Source organism: Nycticebus coucang, chromosome 8, assembly GCF_027406575.1.
Source record: "Nycticebus coucang isolate mNycCou1 chromosome 8, mNycCou1.pri, whole genome shotgun sequence".
Lineage (NCBI taxonomy): Eukaryota > Metazoa > Chordata > Mammalia > Primates > Lorisidae > Nycticebus > Nycticebus coucang.
Window position 1 is genome coordinate 750,557 of NC_069787.1, and position 18,815 is coordinate 769,371.

An 18,815-nucleotide genomic window follows, 5' to 3' on the forward strand; every position below is an offset into this window, starting at 1 on the left:
GATGCACTTTTCCGTTCATCTCAGTAAATTTATTTCCTTGTTTGTTTTTTTGCTTGTTTCCTCCACTACGCTGTACAGCTCACAAAGACGGGACATAGCCTGTTGGTTGTGATCCCCAGGCGACAGGTGCCTGGCGTATAGTGGGTGCTGCTCAATGCGTGTTTGCCGGAGGGGCGAAGTTCGCCTCCAGGGGGTCGCCTGGGCCTCCTCCCCGTGGTCTCCCTGCCTCAGAGCATCACCCTGGGCTCTGCTTCCAGAGTAATCTTTCCAAAGCGAGCCCTTCACCGCCCTCCCCAGCTCCTTAGCCGGCTACTGCCCGGTACTCCCTCCGTCTCAGCCTAACGCGCCACCCAAGGCTCTGACCACCACGCCCCCCAACCTCTCCCCACAGACAGGCGGGACTACAGCCTCCAGAAGGCACCGCAACGCCACGCCACCTGATTGGCTAAACCTCCGGCCGTGGCCAATAGAACGCGGTCTTGTTGGCATGTGACGCGACGGCCCGACGCCGGCGCGGGGTGCCCACAGCGCGGCGTCTGTCAGGTTGCTTTGGAGCCGACCTACTTGGCCGACCGCCCGCGAGTCCGCCCGCCTCCGGCGATGGGGAGCACGGAGAGCTCCGAGGGCCGCAGGGTTTCCTTCGGAATGGACGAAGAGGAGCGGGTCCGGGTGCTGCAAGGCATCCGGGTGAGCGGCCCCGCCCGGGCAGGGGCGGGCTGAGGGGCGCCTGAGGGCATGGAGGGGCGGGGCGGGGCGGGGCGGGCGGAGAGCGCAGCCCGAGCGTCGTGCCCGGCTCGTGTGGTCCTCCCGCCGGGCGAGGGGGCTGTAGGGCTCGGCCCGCGCCTGCACCAGGAGGCTGCGCTAGGACACGAAGCCAAGGGTGGGCGTCTTCAAGTTTCACTGCTCTGGCTGGCGAAGGAGCGGAGGACTGGACAGGTGGGAGGCCGAGCGAATACGAGGGACTCCTGAGGCCGCCTCCCAACCCTACTTGGTTTAATTTTTACATTTCCTGAATTTGTTCCCGGTCTCCAATGCCGTGGTCCTCCAAGTGTGCGCGTCTCGTTGGTGTGTACCAGAGATGCTTCCAATCCCGGATGACTGCAACGGTCTCTGGACTGGGGCTTTTCCACTTCCCGCTCTGGTTTCTTTTTCTTCTTTCCTTCTTTTATTTATTTATCTTTTTTGAGTCAGTCTCAGTCTCTCACCCTCGGTAGAGTGCCTTGGCATCATAGTTCACAGCAACCTAAAACTCGTGGGCTCAAGTGATGCTCCTGTCTCAGCCTCGGAGTAGCTGGGACTATAGATACAGGCACACACCACGGACACCCAGCTAGTTTTTCTATTTTTAGTAGAGGTGGGTCTCTCTCTGGCTCAGGCTAGTCTCTAACTCCTGAGCACAAACCATCCGCCTGCCTCCGCCTCCCAGAGTGCTGGGATTACATTAATGCATGAGCCAACCCTCGGCCTCCTCTCCCCACTCTTGCCCTGAGAGTCTGTTCTCTCCAGCATAGCCAAAGAGGCACTTTAAGAATCAAACAACTTACCCTTTTCCTTGCTTAAACCCTCCTAGCACACTTGAGGAGTGAATGCCTTACTTGGTTTTACAAAGCTGTGGTGGTGCCCACTGACTTATCTAATGGCATCTCAAGGCCAGTTCCCTCACCTCCCACCCTCCACCTACTCACTAGCCACAGGGATCTTGTTCTTCATGGAAGATGCCCTGCTTGCTTCAAGCATAAGATATGTGGGTTTGCTGTCTTCTCTCTCCCAGCTTTCCTTAAAGCTTTCTAGCACTTTACTGTCATTCTTGTTATAGCTCATATGTCATCTGAGAACCCTTCTCTGACCACTCAGTCTAAAGCCATCCCACTGTCCTTCATTTATTATTTTCATGGCTCTCATCACAGTTTGAAATTTCTGTTTCTAATTGTGTTTGCATATTTGCTGTATTTCCCACTGGAGTATGAGCTGCTTGAGGCTAAGCGTCTTCTTTTTTTCATGACTTTATCCCTAGAACTTAGACGAATAATAAAAGCAGCTCATATTTCTGTGTATAGTAGGGACCACGCATTGGCTAAACCTTTATAGGTATCTTATTTACTTTTTAACAGCCCTATGAGAGAGGCAGAATTCTTTTAAGGCTGTTTTACAGATTAAGGGCTCAGGCACTGAGAGGTGAAGGAATTTACCCAAGGTCATGTGAGTAACAAGTGGGAGAGTTGGGATGGAAACAAGCCATGTCGACACCCATAACTGGCACTTAGTTGGTGCTTTGTAAATAACTGCGGAGTGATTAAATGAATGATCTCAGCGAAACAGAGCAACATTAAACGGAATGCACAGAGCTGAGTTTAGGTGAATTAGTTCATTCGGGAGGTGGTTCCCAAAGATTTCAGAAGTCTGATTTTTAGGCCCAGATACTCACTAGCTGTGTGGCGTTGGGTGAAACATACTTTGAGCCTCTATTGCCACATTAAGAAAAAAAAAATGTGTGTGTGTATTCTAGGTGTTGCCTAAGAGAAGATGAAGATGTGTGTGGAAGTGTTTGGAAAATGTACAGAGACCTTTGTGGGAACTTCACTTAGCCTAGCAGAGTACTCAGCCATTTGATACTTGCTAAATGGTGTATAGCCACGTTGACCTGGCTTGTGGTGAGGATTAAATGGGGGAGGAGATGGCTTGTGTTGGAAGGCTGAAAGGGGGACATCAGAATTGGAATTTAGAAAGATACCCTTGGCTCTGTTTGGGGAATGTTGTAAAGTTAGCTAGAAGTCTTCAAAGGTTTAGGGAAAATACCTCTGGAGGTCCTTTCTTCTAAGTTGACAGAGAAACAGCATCATTTTTGAGTATTATATCAGGCAGACACATTTTATTTTAGTTCTCTTAATAATTCTGCAAAATATAAATTCTCTTTAAGGAGAATGGAGAATGGAGGAATTAAGGATGGAGAATCAGGCTTAGAGAGTTTGGCTTTAATCTTATGGGTACAAAAAATAGCCTTTTCTCACCACTCCACCACCTCCCCCCAATGATATGTACAGGGCAGTCAAACTTTAAGTGACAGGGATGCTGATGCCCTACTGAGTTTAACAGACTATTAAAATTAGAAGGAGCTTTGATGACTGACTGTTTCCTTTTCCAGCTGGGTAAACTATTCAGAGTGAATGAATGGTTTGTCTGGAGGTACACTGTGAGGTGCACAGCACTATATTACGAGAGCCATGTTCTTCCTTCTGCTTGTGTTTGAAAGAGGAAGATGTGAAGAAAGGAGGCAATGGCAATAAAGTCTTTGGTATTGGGGCTTTTTCTGTTAACAGAGTTACTTGAGAATTGAGGAGTTCACTTTTTTTTAGGTAGGCAAATAAAAAAGACCATCAGATCAACAAAGCAGTTACCAAAGTGAACAATGAGAAGTTAATTTAATAGGAGATAGGTGCCAAAGAAGAGTATCTGCCCTAGCTTCTTCAGAGCAAATTGGATGTTCTTAAAGGCCATTTGTGTTGTTGAGACAGTCTCTCACTCTGTTGCCCTAGGTAGAAAGCCGTGGCGTCAGTATACTTCACAGCAACCTCAAACTCTTGGCTTTGAGCAATCCTGCCTAAGCCTCCTGAGAAGGTGGGACTACAGGTGCCCACCACAATCAATGCCCAGCTATTTTTTCTATTTTTAGTAGAAATGGAGTCTCACTCTTGCTCAGGCTCGACTACATCTCCTAGGCTCAAGCAATCACGTGCTGGGGCCTCCCCGAATGCTAGGATTATACGCATGAGCCACTAAGCCCGGCCACCATTTATATTTAATCCCTGGGGGCTTAGTCCTGGAAAATCCCCTTAAAATTAAGTGTTAGGGCCTTGCTAGTTTGCATGCTTATGTGCATAAATTTGTGTAGTGAATGTAGCCCTAATTCCATGAAAGGTAAAACAAATTTAATTAATGCAAAAATGCTGCAGTTATATTCAATTCCAGTTTTCAGGGCAAGCTTGTGTGAAATAAAGATTTTGTTTTAACTAGTACGTTCAACCTCGTCCTTCAGTAAGTGATGTCACACACAGTAGAACCTCCATAGCTGACCTCCCTACACTGCCCACTTCCTTAAGTTAACCTAATTTTCATAGACTGGACATGCACCACGTGTACGTATCAGTACAGGAGGCCTTGCTCCTTAAGTTGGCCCCTCCATGTGTTGACCAGTTTGTTGCAGTCCCTTGGGTGGTCAGTGTACTGAGGTTCGACTGTATATGGCAGTAATGTCCTGTATATGTCCATTTTTCCTCTCTACCCTCTGTAAACAGCCATCTTTGTAATTCACCCGAAGCTGGTTTCTTATCAACATTCAGGCTCCTCACTGCTCTCAACCTCTTCCCCTTTCCAGCTGTTCTGCTCTGCTCCCTTCACTTTGGGGGCTGCTTCTTTAGCCATGTTCCATGTTCCTAGCCTCATCATACCCTCCAGGCTAGATCACCTCTGCTGTTATTGCTCCTCAGAGGCTGATTCTGGACCACTGCTGAGGGAAAGATGCAGAAGGGCATGGTCAAACACAGGAAAGAGTCCAAATGTGCCAGTGCCAGAGAGCCTGCATGCCAGAGCACCACACCTCAGCCACCAATTACTTGTCACCTAAGCCAGTGTTTACTGCCAGGTTGTTACTTGCTGGGCACTGGGCCTGGCCTTGTTGAGACAATAAGGAACAAAGCCAAGGTTCCCACCATCATGGAGACCTCAGCCTAGTAAGAACAGAGGGAATAGACCAAAAAAGAAAAAGAGGCAAAAGAGTAAAAGATGGCAAGTGTTAGGAAGGAAACAAAATGGCGCATCCTTCCCTGGGCCGGCATGGTTTATTACGTGCTTCTTCCCTATTGCTTCCTGAGCAGGAGCCACAGCTTACTCATCTCTGTTCCCCGAGCTCCTAGCTCAGAGCCTGGCACAATGGGTAAAGTACTTGCTGGACAAAATTTTAAGCCACTGGCTCAGTTATTCTTGCCCTAAACCAAGAGTTCAGAAACTTTGTTACATTAATTAGTTGCTACCATTTAAAAATAGAGTTTTAGCTTTTTTTAGAATAAAATTGAGTCTGTCCAGTCTCATGGGCAATACTTTGCTGAAGTTCCGAGTTGCTTTCCTCTCCAGGGGGGGTATGTGCTCTCACCACTGTCATCACCACCGATGTTGTCCCTGTACTGTTTTTTTTTTTTTTTTAATTTTGTCAGGTCTTGTGGGCATTTGTGTTTGCCATGGTTGGTGTAGAAGGTCTCCAAGATCTCTTCTTATTCTGACATTTTGGAGTTTAAATCTGTGGTGAGCAGCCGGGGAATCTAATTTCAGATTATAGAAAACCAAAAGACTAGGGAGACAGAACTTCCAAGGCAAATAGCCTTAGGCGAGGAGAGGAATCTTTTTAGAATCATAAGATTGGGTATTCCTTCTGTAGGGAATGGGGTGTCCGGCACCAGCAGCCACTGACCAAAACTTGTGAAAGCCTTTTCTTCTGGAAATTGGCTTCTTTAGCACTGGCCTGGTAGTTGGCCAACACTAACCCACCCCCTAGCTGCATTCTGTAGGCCTGGGCTGGGAGAGACTAGGAAACTGGTTCATCCCCTAGCATCCACTGGGCCTCAGAAAATGCTGCATTGAGTGGATGATCACTGCAATGTAGGCCTGGCCCAGCCGCTGACTCATGTACAGCCTTGGGCAGGCTGCTTCTCTGCACTGTGCCCCCCCATCCTTGACGCTGTTCCTGTCTATATACAGGCTGATGCTTCACCTTGAACTCTTATTTGTGAACATTCAGCGCAAAGGATAATTTTTTGAAAAATCCCTCCTCAGTTTTCTCTAGGTAGTAACATTTTAAGGTGGAAAGCTGTGAATTTCATATGACACTCAATTAGTTTTGGCAGGTTGTCTGTTTTAGATATGTAGATGCTCTCCCTAGAATCTCCCAGGACTTCAGGAATGGGCGTTGAAAATCATTTTATTTTTTCAGACTTAGCCCTTCCATGACTTGACACTTGTTACTGCTGATCTTGGAGTCGCTCTGTGTTATGGCTTTGACTTGTGTGGATGCTACTGTGAAGTGCCCTGGGTTTGGAGGTGAGTCTTGGCTCTAGCACTTACGGTGTCTGTGATCTTAGGTGAGTGGTTTAGCCTTCCTAACTCCAGTTTCTTCATCTGCACAGGGAATGTGTGTAGCCTGGAGCCTCGCCAGTGAAGAGTGCTCCAGAACAGTAGTACACAGTCTTGGCATCAGTCTTTAGCAGGCCACCCTTGGCATCGTTCTGGGGCAGAGTTTCTCAGCTCCGGCCCTGGGCTCTGTTGCCTCCTCCTGGATATGGAGAAATGACATCCTCTCTCTGGTTTGCCTGGGGTGGGGTGTGGGGTGTCCCTGGTTTCTTTTTCCAGATGAGGCTTCTTGCAGCTCGCTGTGCAGCAGCCCTGTGGATGAACGACGGATTGGGAACCTTGCAGTTCTTGGCTTCTCTGTCTTTCAAGCAAGCCAGGCTTAGGGCCTTCCTGTCGTCTTTCATCTATTACTTTAAGACTTTTTCTTCTTGTAGACTGTATCTTATTTTTAAATGCCAACTGTTCACAATTTCATGTGAATTCTTTCAGACTTTTTCCAAGCTTATATATAAGCATACTCTTTCTTTTTTTATAGTACAAATGAGATCATGTTGTATATATCATGTTTCTCTTGCTTGTGCATTAAGTCAGTTGCCTGGTCTTATTTTACTTCCTTCTTGTCTTTTGTAGCTATTCACTCTCCTTCACTCCTGCAGCTGGTCCACTTTTTTGACCTTCTTACTTCTGACGTGCACCGTGGTGGGGACCCTGCTTCTAACGTCTTTATCATCTTAGCCCTTCTTTCTCCTTCGCCAGACTGTCCTGTGCAAAGAGAAGCTCCTGATCGAGTCCCTGCCCAGAAATCATCAGTGACTCCCATTGATTAGAAAATAAATTCCAGCCTCCTTGACTTGCTATTCGAGGCCTGCAATGGGTGGAACCCTAGCTGCCCTTCAGACCTCTGTCAGAGTTAAGCTCAGACTTCTCCCAGCTCCCTCCCTTCCATGCCTTACATATGTCTGATGGTAGTAAGTTCTGTGTAGAGAGCAAGGAGAGGAAACAGTGGGTGATGGGGCAGTCAGACAGGGTAGTCGGGAAATGCATGAAGTCCCCCTTCGGGGTGGAGCCTACTGGGACTCAATTGGTATCCCCTGGCTGTCTCTTAGCAGAATCAACCCCTTTGCTTTTTACTGCTTTAACTTCTGTGCTGAGTGATTATCCTTTTTGATCAGGTCTCTTCTAGCCCATGATGGCTGCTTAGCAAGTGTGTCTTCCCGTGTTCTTGTTGGGGTAACGTCCTGTGGCTCTTGGAGCAGAGCAGCACAGTGGTTAAGTGCAGGGGCCCTGCGGTCAGGCTGGCCTCCTGTTGGCTGCAGGGCCTGCGGCAAGCTCTTTAATCCCCTTCGCTGGAAGGTGAGGGTGGTGCTGCAGGATTAATGCAGTGGTCTGTAGGTGGTGAGTGCTGACTGAAGGCTGGCGGCTGCTGTGAGGCTCGTCCTTGGCACTGTCCTTCCATTCACCTACTGACAATATACACTTGAGTTTTTTCTAGCAGTACTTTTCTTCCTCCTCACCCCTTATTAGTTGTGGGGTGGCCACATGACTTACTAATAGATGTGTATGTATGGTTTAATAAAGAAACCTGTAGCCCTCTGTTTGGGAGCTTGCCTCTAAACTCAAAGTTGCTTTTGAGTGAGGGTAGAATTTTGGTGGAAGTCATGGAATGGTGATCCTTGGAAGGAAGTGAGATGTGGGTTACAGATACATTTGCTAGGATGGAAATGGTGAGGTCTCTGTGTGTGCACCACTTAGATCGGGGCGCAGGCCCCTCCTTGGCCTGTCCTTGCCTCTGCTTTTGGCTGCTCGTGGGCCTGCCTGTTCTGCATGCCTTCTCACCCATGGCTCTGGAGCTCACAGGGTGAGGGCTGCGGGCTGGAGAGAGTCCCTTTGGGGATTATGCTTTGTCACTGGAGACATGTGGAGGTGCCAGCCAAGTATGCCATGATGTTGACAAGGAAAAGGCCCCTCTCCTTGGCATCCCTCCAAAGCGAGAGCATGACTGGGTTGAGCCATATAATATCAGAGCTGGAGGACAATTTAGAAAGAATATGCCCAGTTTAGTTTTGTGGCCATCATGGACAGGGAAGAGACTTGCTCAAAGACACAAAGCTACGTGGAAAACACTTAGAATAGTGCTTGGTTTTATGGTTTGTGGCACATTCTAACTTGCCCTTGTTCATCAGCCATGTGTTTTCATACTCCCGTATGTGCCTGATGCAGATTATGATTCATATTTGTATAGTGCTCTGTGGCTTCACTTAATAGCTAATATCGATTGTTTTCCTTGTGCCAGTTGCTTTCTGTAGATTGCTTTGTTTAGTCCTCACAATAGTCCTACAGTCTGTGCCATTAGTTATTTCCATTTCACAGATGAAGAAGCTGACTTAGAGATGAGAAGTCCCCTGCCCAAGGTCACAAAGCTAGTAAGCAGCTTAGTTGGAATTCAAACCCAGCCTGATCTTAACTAAAGAGCACGTAATTCCTAAGCTGTGTTGCAGCCAGGCTAGCTTTGGCGGGGGCCTTCATTCCACAGGTCCTGAGAGTGAAGCTCAGGGAAGCTCAAGGACTGGGTCAGGGTTCCACGCCACAGAGCAGGCCGAGCTCCCTTTACCCCGTAGTGCTCTGGATTTCACCTTCCATCATCTGCTGACCACGCAGGACCCTCTCTGGCCATCTCTGATGTCACAGTGACCAGTGGGCCTCTGGCATCAAGCACCCAGCCCCGTCTGGCTCTGGAGGCCTCCATTCTGGTTCTGTTGGTACAGAGAGCCCTGCCCAGATGGTGTTTATTCTCGCATGACTACTGTGTGTATGTATATTTGTTGATTAAAAATATTACTTGCTGTGTTTTATGGTAACATTAAAAAATATTATAAATTTCTCGCCGCCAGCAAGAGTCTCGCCAGTGTTTTCCTTAACCCTTTACTTACCAAGCAGTGTGATTCTGTTCCTGCCACCTGGCCTGGGACTAATAAATCATAACCTCTAGTCGCATTTGCAGGACACCCATCGTGACTTCCTCTTGCCCTTGGATCAGATTTGAACTTCTTACCTTGGTCTGTCAAGGCTTGCACTGTCTTTTCTTTGCCTGCCCCTCTGGCCCGATCACCTGGTCCTCTTCTTTTCATTCATGTTCCTCTTGCCATCCTGGCCCTATGTGGGGCTTGCCAGACTCAGTCCTTCTTCTCTCCTCTGCTGGTACCAAATCTCAACATGTAAGTGTGACTGGGGCTTCTTGGCGAAAGGTGGAGTCTCGACATAAGTGTCACTGCTAAGCAGCCTCTCCAGTTGTGTGGCATCCTGTGCTCCCTGCCCTGGCCCTGCATGCTCCCATCACTTTAATGCTATCATTTCTTCATTCATAGCACTAATCATTATCACTAATGCATTTCATTGATTTTTTTTTTCCAGATGCATAAAAACATTTCTGAAATGGAGAAGTCACATAATAGGTGGAATATTAATTTCATTTGGGCGTTTTGTCTTTTATCAGGCAGTGTAAAAGGATGGTGTGATTTACTAGTTATGGTGTCTTAGAGTAGATGAAATAGGGTAAGTGGGGTGACTTGTTAGCTTTCTTATTGTTTCTTATGCCCTATTAGAAGGTGAGCTCCATGGAAGCAGTGACTATTCTTCACTGCTGTTACCTGCTGTTTCCAGGACGTCATCACATCATGGGGGCTTAATAAGCAGATAATTGGTGAAGGAGAATGTGGTGTCTTTATGGTGCTGTTGTTAGTTTTCCCCTGGCTGGGCTGCTTCCTCTGGCCTGTGTGGGCTGCACTCCTAGAGCCGCCTCTGTGTGTGTCAGGGCCTGCTCTTCACAATATGGCCCTTTCCCAAGGTGCAAATTAGGACATTGCCAGCTGTGACTGCCCCTTTTATGCCAGTCACATTGGTCATCAATGCCTTGTCCACTGCCTCATTGATCCCAGGACCACTAACATTTGGTCCTTAATGCTGACCTCCCTCAGGACACATGTCCCGTGTCTCCATCCCTTACAGGACGGTACATTCCCCTGCTCTACTCTGAGGTGGGGGGTAGTGTTTGGTGATGTGCTGGTAAATTTCTAACAACTGGCTCTCTCCCCACTAGAAAGGGGGAGAAGTCCAGTATGTCTCTTATTACTTCATTGCTCATCAGAGAATTCATTACCAAAGCCCAGGTCTCAATGCTTTACCCCGTTTTCTTCTAAGAGTTTTATTTTTTTTTTAGCACTTAAATTTCAGGGGTGCCTAATTTTTTTTTGTCTGCTGCACATTGGAAGAATAAGAGTTGTCTTGGGCCACACATTAAATACACCAACTCCAGTGAAAGCTGATGAGCCCCCCTCCCCCCAAAAAAGGTCTGTGCATACTTCTTGTGATATCTGACACCAAAGATAAGCAAAAGAAATCCTCAAAAAGCCAGCATGCATGCGACCTAGGAGCTGTAGGTTGGGCAACCCCTGATTTAGGTCTTTGATCCATTTTGCCTTAGTTTTTGTGTATAATAAGAGATGAAATTCAACTGCGTTCTTTTGCAAGAGGATACCTGGTTGTCCCAGTTCCATTTGTGAAAGAGGCTTTTTTTCCCCATTGAATTATCTTGGCACCCTGTTGAAAATCGATTGTATTGTATGAAGTCTGACAATAAAGTTTGTGAATTTGCCACCAGGCACTTACGTTGGCTACACTATGCAAACAGCTCAGTAAGGTTTCCTAATCTTGGTATATCAGTGTCTCATAGCTGCGTTTGTGTCGAAGTGTATCGTATCTTGCTGAGTGGTGTTCATTACTGTCTCATGTTTTTGTGTGCCATACGATGACGGCTCTGATAGCCATTCCAGAAAAAGGGTTCCAAAATTGCCATGAAGGTGGACTAGGTGCTGGCATCAGTGCACAGCTTCCCAAGGGGAGCACTTCGAAGGTGACTGTCGTGATAGTTAGCAATAAGGTATGTAGCACTTTTTCTAGGATGAGTTTATGAACTTAATTGTCAGACAATGTCTTTGAAAATTCAAACACGTTCATACTTGCAAATATGCTTATATGTGGGTATTCATATTTTCAACTTCAGCTATATTTGTCTGCATTTTTATAATTGTATCTTTTACAAAATTAAGATATACAGAGAGTTCTGTGGGTTTTTAAACACTCAGCAATATATCCCATGACGGTATATACATTCTCCCTCATTCTTTTTTAATGGTTCCATAATATTTCATAGAACGTATATGCTATGGTTTCTCTAACCAGTTCTCTGTTGTTGGATGTTTATGTTGTTTCTAATTTTTTTCCCTAATTCTCTCCATTGTCACAGTGAGTGTTCTTACACATGTCTCTGTGTACATGGGGGAGTACTTTTCATGGTTAGATATCTGAAAGCGGAATTGGTATTGTGCCTTTTGTCTTAAAGTTGTTTTTAATGTCTTCCCCTCAGCTGTGCTTTGTGATGCCTGGCACATATTAGGCACTTAATAAATATTTACTAAAGTGAGCTCTTAGGGGCTTTTATCCTGGATTTATCCCTAGCTTGCTATTTCATCTCAGTAAACTGTTTTATGACACCCATAGGCCTATTTCACTTCCTCTAAAGTGAATGAAGGTTCTGGTATCCAGTCTTCATTAGGGGAAGGTGGGATGAGTCAAGCAGGGTTCTCACTTGTGCTCTTTGTGTGGCCCTGGAGGTGGAAGTGAGGGAGATGGCAGCCCTGACCTTGAGAACACTGATGCCCTTCAGGATAGGCAGGCAGGAGGTGTGGTGCTTCTTGAGAGGCACGTGTGTTATCATGGGGGTTTAAAGGACAGGGAGAAATGACACAGGCAGACCTTGGAGATGTTGTGGGTTCCTTTTCAGACCAATACAATACAGCAAGTATCAAAGCAAGTGACAGGAATATTGTAGTTCCCAATGTATGTGTATTATACTGTATTATACTGTAGTCTCTGAAGTATGCAATGACATTGTCTAAAAAACCATGTATGTACCTTAATGGAAAATGTTGCTAAAAAACACTACAATGATCAGCCTTTGGTGATGGTCTTGCCTTAATGTTGATGGCTGCTGACTGATCAGGGTGGTGCTGCTGAAGGGCAGGGTAGCTGTGTAGTTTCTTAAAATAAAATAACAGTGAAGTTTGTCACATCGATTGACTCTCTTTCCTGAAAGATTTCTCTATAGCATGGGATGCCGTTTGATGGCTTTTTACCCAAAATAGAACTTTGAAAATTGGAGTCAGTCTTCTTACACTCGGTTGCTGCTTTATCAAGTAAATTTATGTAATCTTTAATTTTCTACATTCTTTGTTGTCATTTCAAGAGTGTTCACAGCATCTTCACCAGGGGTAGATTCATCACAAGAAATTATTTTGTTTGTTCACCCATAGGAAGCAAATTCTCATCGTGCAGGTTTGCTCACGAGATCGCAGCAGTTCAGTCACATCTTGAGACTCCATTTCTAGTTCTAATTCTCTTGCTGTTTCTGCCATGTTTGCAGTTACTTCTTCCCCTGATGTGTTGAACCCCTCAGAATCATTCAAAAGGTTTGAAATCAACTTCTAAACTCCTTTTAATGTGGATGTTTTGACCTTTTCCCATAAATCATTAATATTTTTAATGGTATCTAGAATGGTGAATCATTTCCAATAAGTTTTCAGTTTACTTTGCCCAGATCCATCAGGGCAAAGCTTTAAGAAATGTACTTTTTAAATAATAAGACTTGAAAGTCAAAATTACTCCTTGAGTCCTGGCTACAGAATGGATATTGTATTAGGCATTAAAAACAACAGTTATCCTCTTATACATCTCCCTCTCTTAGGTTATCTGCTGGATTGTTAGAAGAAATACTTTGAAAGGAATCTTTTTTTTATGAGCAACAGGTCTCAATAGTGGGCTTAAAGTACACAGTAAACCGTGTTATGAACAGATGTGCTGTCATCCAGGCTTTGTTCAACTCCAGAGCACAGGCAGAGTAGATTTAGCACAATTCTTAAGGGCCCTAGGATTTTCAGAATGGTAAATGATCATTGGCTTCAACTTTAAGTAACCAGCTGAAACTAGCAAGAGTCAGTTCATCCTTTGAAGCTTCCCTACTCTGTTGCGCAGCCTGGAGTGTAGTGATGTGACTGATCACAGCTCACTGTAGCCTCTAACTCCTGGGCTCAGGTGATCCTCCCACCACTGCCTCCTGAGTAGCTGGGACTACAAGCATGTGCCACCACAGTCAGCTAATTTGTTAACTTTTCGTAGAGTTGGGGTCTCACCGTGTTGCCTAAGCCAGTCCTGAATGCCTAGATGCAAACAGCCGTCCTGCTTTAGCCTCCCTTGAAGCTCTGAAGGTAGGCATTATTTTGTCCTCCCTAGCTATGAAAGTTTTAGATGGCATCTTCAAATATAAAGCTATTTTGTCTACACTGAAAATCTATCGTTAGTGTAGCCACCTTCATCAGTGCTCTAAGCTAGATCTGGTAACTCGCTGCAGCTTCTCCATTAACACTTGCTGCTTCACCTTGTGCTTTTATGTTATGGAGACGGCTTCTTTCCTTAAACTTTTCTTTTTCAGCTGCCTCTTTTCTCTCAGCCTCCATAGAATCGAAGAGAATCAGGCCCTTTCTCTGCATTTGGGTTTGGCTTAAGGAAATGTTGTGGCTGGGTTTGTCTTGTACCCAGGTCACTCTGATCTTTTCTGTATCAGCAGTGAGGCTCTGTTGCTTTGCTATCACATTTAACTTCCTTCAACAGCTTATCTTTTGCATTTACAAGTTGGCTAACTGGTGCAAGAGGCCCAGCTTTAGGCCTGCCTTTCTCTCCTAGCTTAGTCATTTCTAGCTTTTGATTTAAAGTGATAGATGTATGACTCTTCACTTGAACACTTAGAGGCCATTGTAGGATTATAATTGGCCTAATTTTAATATTGTTGTGTCTTAGGCAATAGGAGGCTTGAGGAGAGGGAGGGAGATGGGGACTGGCTGGTCAGTGCAGCAGTCAGAACACACACAACATTCAGTTCTGTTAATTAAGTTCATTGTCTTATACAGGCATGGTTTGTGGCACCCAAAAACAATTACAATCGTGACATTTGCGATCACTGATCACAGCTCACCATAACAGATGTAATAGTAATGAAAAGTCTGACGCGCTGTGAGAACTGTATAGAGACGCACAGCGCAGACACCACGTGCTCATGGACTGTGGCAAAACTGGCAGCGATAGGGTTACTCAACACTGGATTGCCACCGACTTCAGTTTGTAAAAATCATGGTATTTGCAAAGGATACAAAAGTGCTATCAGGAAAGGTTCCCTGGGGAGGGGGGCACTGAGATACTAATCAGGTCAGGGTAAGATCTGCACAGAGGGAGATGGAGCGGGGGAGCAAGGGCACAGGAGGCTCAGAGGGAACAGCATCTGTGCATTCAGAGGCGGTGAGGAAAGTGAAAAGTCAGGTTCCGTGGAGTCCAGGGTGTGTCTAGGGCCATGGTGGGACGTGAAGCTGCAGAGCCAGTAGGGAAGTGCAGTCCTGGGCTTGGAATTCCAGATGGGCAGGCCCTGGGCCACCAGGAGAGGTTTTTGAGTAGAATTTTATTTTCAGAGTTGATCTGGCGGAAGCAGTATATTCGGTAAATCTGGGGCATGAATAAAAGGGAGTCTTAATTTTCAGCGGTTTTGGTGACATAACTTTTTCTTGTTTCTCTTTTCCCCTTTCTCACTCTTCCATAGCTGTCTGAAAATGTGGTTAACCGCATGAAGGATCCCAGCCAGCCTTCTGAAGTGCAGCAGCCCTCCTGTCCACCGGTGGCTTCTCTACCTTCTGCATTTGGCCCTCGAGAAGGCAATTCAAAAGCCCCTCAGAAAGGTATGAGGAGTTGCAACAATTCTCTGGAGAGTGGGGGCAGAGGTGGGCATGGATAACCTGGCTGTCTCTGGAGAGTGGGGCAGAAGGTGGGCACGGATAACCTGGCTGTGTCTAGAGAGTGGGGCAGAAGATGGGCACAGATAACCTGGCTGTCTCTAGAGAGTAGGGACAGAAGGTGGGCGCAGATAACCTGGCTGTCTCTAGAGAGTGGGGCAGAAGGTGGGCGCAGATAACCTGGCTGTCTCTAGAGAGTGGGGCAGAAGGTGGGCGTGGATAACCTGGCTGTCTCTTAGAGAGTGGGGCAGAAGGTGGGCGCAGATAACCTGGCTGTCTCTAAAGAGTGGGGCAGAAGGTGGGCGCAGATAACCTGGCTGTCTCTACAGAGTGGGGCAGAAGGTGGGCGCAGATAACCTGGCTGTCTCTACAGAGTGGGGCAGAAGGTGGGCGCAGATAACCTGGCTGTCTCTACAGAGTGGGGCAGAAGGTGGGCGCAGATAACCTGGCTGTCTCTAAAGAGTGGGGCAGAAGGTGGGCACGGATAACCTGGCTGTCTCTAAAGAGTGGGACAGAAGGTGGGTGCAGATAACCTGGCTGTCTCTAGAGAGTGGGGCAGAAGGTGGGAGCAGATAACCTGGCTGTCTCTAAAGAGTGGGGCAGAAGGTGGGCGCAGATAACCTGCTGTCTCTAGAGAGTGGGGACAGAAGGTGGGTGCAGATAACCTGGCTGTCTCTAGAGAGTGGGGCAGAAGGTGGGCGCAGATAGCCTGGCTGTCTCTAGAGAGTGGGGCAGAAGGTGGGCGTGGATAACCTGGCTGTCTCTTAGAGAGTGGGGCAGAAGGTGGGCGCAGATAACCTGGCTGTCTCTAAAGAGTGGGGCAGAAGGTGGGCGCAGATAACCTGGCTGTCTCTACAGAGTGGGGCAGAAGGTGGGCGCAGATAACCTGGCTGTCTCTACAGAGTGGGGCAGAAGGTGGGCGCAGATAACCTGGCTGTCTCTACAGAGTGGGGCAGAAGGTGGGCGCAGATAACCTGGCTGTCTCTAAAGAGTGGGGCAGAAGGTGGGCACGGATAACCTGGCTGTCTCTAAAGAGTGGGGCAGAAGGTGGGCGCAGATAACCTGGCTGTCTCTACAGAGTGGGGCAGAAGGTGGGCGCAGATAACCTGGCTGTCTCTACAGAGTGGGGCAGAAGGTGGGCGCAGATAACCTGGCTGTCTCTACAGAGTGGGGCAGAAGGTGGGCGCAGATAACCTGCTGTCTCTAGAGAGTGGGGACAGAAGGTGGGTGCAGATAACCTGGCTGTCTCTAGAGAGTGGGGCAGAAGGTGGGCGCAGATAACCTGCTGTCTCTAGAGAGTGGGGACAGAAGGTGGGTGCAGATAACCTGGCTGTCTCTAGAGAATGGGGCAGAAGGTGGGCGCGGATAACCTGGCTGTCTCTAAAGAGTGGGGCAGAAGGTGGGCGCAGATAACCTGGCTGTCTCTTAGAGAGTGGGGCAGAAGGTGGGCGCAGATAACCTGCTGTCTCTAAAGAGTGGGGCAGAAGGTGGGTGCAGATAACCTGGCTGTCTCTAGAGAATGGGGCAGAAGGTGGGCGCAGATAACCTGGCTGTCTCTAAAGAGTGGGGCAGAAGGTGGGCGCAGATAACCTGGCTGTCTCTAAAGAGTGGGGCAGAAGGTGGGCGCAGATAACCTGGCTGTCTCTAAAGAGTGGGACAGAAGGTGGGCGCGGATAACCTGGCTGTCTCTAAAGAGTGGGGCAGAAGGTGGGCGCAGATAACCTGGCTGTCTCTAAAGAGTGGGGCAGAAGGTGGGCGCAGATAACCTGCTGTCTCTAGAGAGTGGGGACAGAAGGTGGGCGCAGATAACCTGGCTGTCTCTAGAGAGTAGGGACAGAAGGTGGGCGCAGATAACCTGGCAGTCTCTAGAGAGTGGGGCAGAAGGTGGGCGCAGATAACCTGGCTGTTTCTAGAGAGTGGAGTAGAAGGTGGGCGCGGATAACCTGTTTGTCTCTAGAGAGTGGGGCAGAAGGTGGGCGCAGATAACCTGGCTGTCTCTGGAGAGTGGGGCAGAAGGTGGGCACGGATAACCTGGCTGTCTCTAGAGAATGGGGCAGAAGGTGGGCGCAGATAACCTGGCTGTCTCTGGAGAGTGGGGGCAGAAGGTGGGCACAGATAACCTGGCTGTCTCTGGAGAGTGGGGGCAGAAGGTGGGCGCGGATAACCTGGCTGTCTGGACCCGGGTGACTGCTGGAGTGGTTCACGTTCACTTTTGGGTGAGTGCGTTCCGGGGGAAGCTGCTTCCCAGCTGGGACACATGCCATCTGCTACGATGAGGGCAGCGCACAATGCTCAGAGGTAATGTTACTGGGCCAGACCATTTCTCTCTGTTATAACTTGAAACAGCTATTGTCAGTAAATGAATAAGCATGTAAAGCATTGATGTTGAAGTGAAGCCCTGTAGCAGTCCACTTCATTGAGTCTCAGCTGAGATCCTCCGGGGTCTCTAAGGAGCAGGTGGTGTGGCTTCCTGGTGTGAGGTGGTTTAAAAGTGGAAGTCATACGCTGACCAGAGTGGAATGGCACATCCTCAAACACTCCCCCATAAAGCCTGGTTCTTCTCTCACACTGTGTGTGGTGCCGGCTGCTACTGCTTCAGAACTCTGTGATGAGCTGTTAAAGTTGGAGAAGGCTACGGACAGGTGTTGAACTTTGACTGACAGTTTGGAAGGGGAAAAGTTTGTGTGTGGGGGGTATCACCAACGGTGGAGAAAGGAAGTTGGATTTGCTCTGAACCCCCCACTTCATGATGATGAAGAGGTGGACTTAACTGTGACAGCTTAGGAAGTCCAGTAGTACTGAAGGTGATGGGTTAAAATATAGTTAGGTCTACTATGGGTATTTGGCACTTTGGGGATTAGATATCTGTGAGCACTGGTTCTCAACCTTCCTAATGCCGTGATGTATTTTCATTGTTACAAAGGGGTCACAACCCACAGGTTGAGAACTGCTGCTGTAGAGTGAGGTGCTAAGAGAAACAAGATTAAAGGAGTCTCCTACCTGCTCGCTCTCCCATGCCAAAATCTAGACCTGGGAGACTGTCCTCGTGAAGCATAGCAGTGGCTCCCTCAGCCCCTCCTGGGCACCTGGGAGACTGTCCTCATGAAGCACAGCAATGACTCCCTCAGCCCCTCCTAGGCCATGTTTAGGAGATGACCACAATTCCAAATAATTGTTGGGGGAGTAGGGGCAGATTTGGAATACTGCACTCAAGTGGTTCTGCCTGCAGTCTGCTCAGCACCATAAGTGCCCTGGGGGTAGAGAGACCACTTTGGGATGAGAAGAGGCTTGGGGACATCAGGTAGAATCAAAGATGTGTTCCTCGTCTGCCTGTGGGATTGCTCCTCAGTGAGGACGTGTCTCTCTTGGGGCACAGTCTTTCAGGGGAGCATCTTTAGACACAGGGCTGTGTTCCTGAGCCCCTTTCCTGGGTGACCACTGAGCCTTAGTTGACCCTGGAGTGCTGCTAACAGGACTTTTTCCCTCTTTCCTTTGCAGAATCCAAACTGTCCCAGTTGGAGAACAATGGCAGCCAGCAGCTCTCAGGGGCAAAGGAGGATCCCAAGAGGTGAGCCCAAGAGTCTGCTTGCTCCTGGCACTGTGCTCTACCTCAAAGCCTTTTCCTCACTGGCATCCCGCCCCTCACCTGAAGTCTTTGAGGCTTTGTCTCATGTATTTTTTCTCATTTGTGTTGAAGGACAGTTTTAGTTGTCCAGTGCCAAACTATAGGTGGCACTGGTCCTCGTTTGAAGAAATGACAAAAGGGACATGAGAGTGTTGACTGCAACTGTGTTTAAAATTCCTTTTTAA

The 18,815-nt window shown here is 47.7% G+C and overlaps 1 protein-coding gene across 4 annotated transcripts in view; it reads left to right on the forward strand.

The window, feature by feature from the left end:
- The first annotated feature begins 517 nt into the window (after positions 1-517).
- CHCHD6 (coiled-coil-helix-coiled-coil-helix domain containing 6) overlaps positions 518-18,815 on the forward strand; it is a 311,456-nt gene continuing 293,158 nt past the window's right edge. The window contains exons 1-3 of one of the 4 annotated variants that reach the window (XM_053599513.1): positions 518-687; positions 14,816-14,951; positions 18,504-18,573. In XM_053599513.1, coding sequence (XP_053455488.1) covers positions 601-687; positions 14,816-14,951; positions 18,504-18,573 — 293 coding nt within the window. In that variant the 5' untranslated portion in view covers positions 518-600. Of the gene's footprint in view, positions 688-761; positions 881-931; positions 1,066-5,992; positions 6,088-14,815; positions 14,952-18,503; positions 18,574-18,815 lie in introns of those variants that run through there. The other 3 variants (XM_053599515.1, XM_053599514.1, XM_053599516.1) reach the window with 3 other exon arrangements.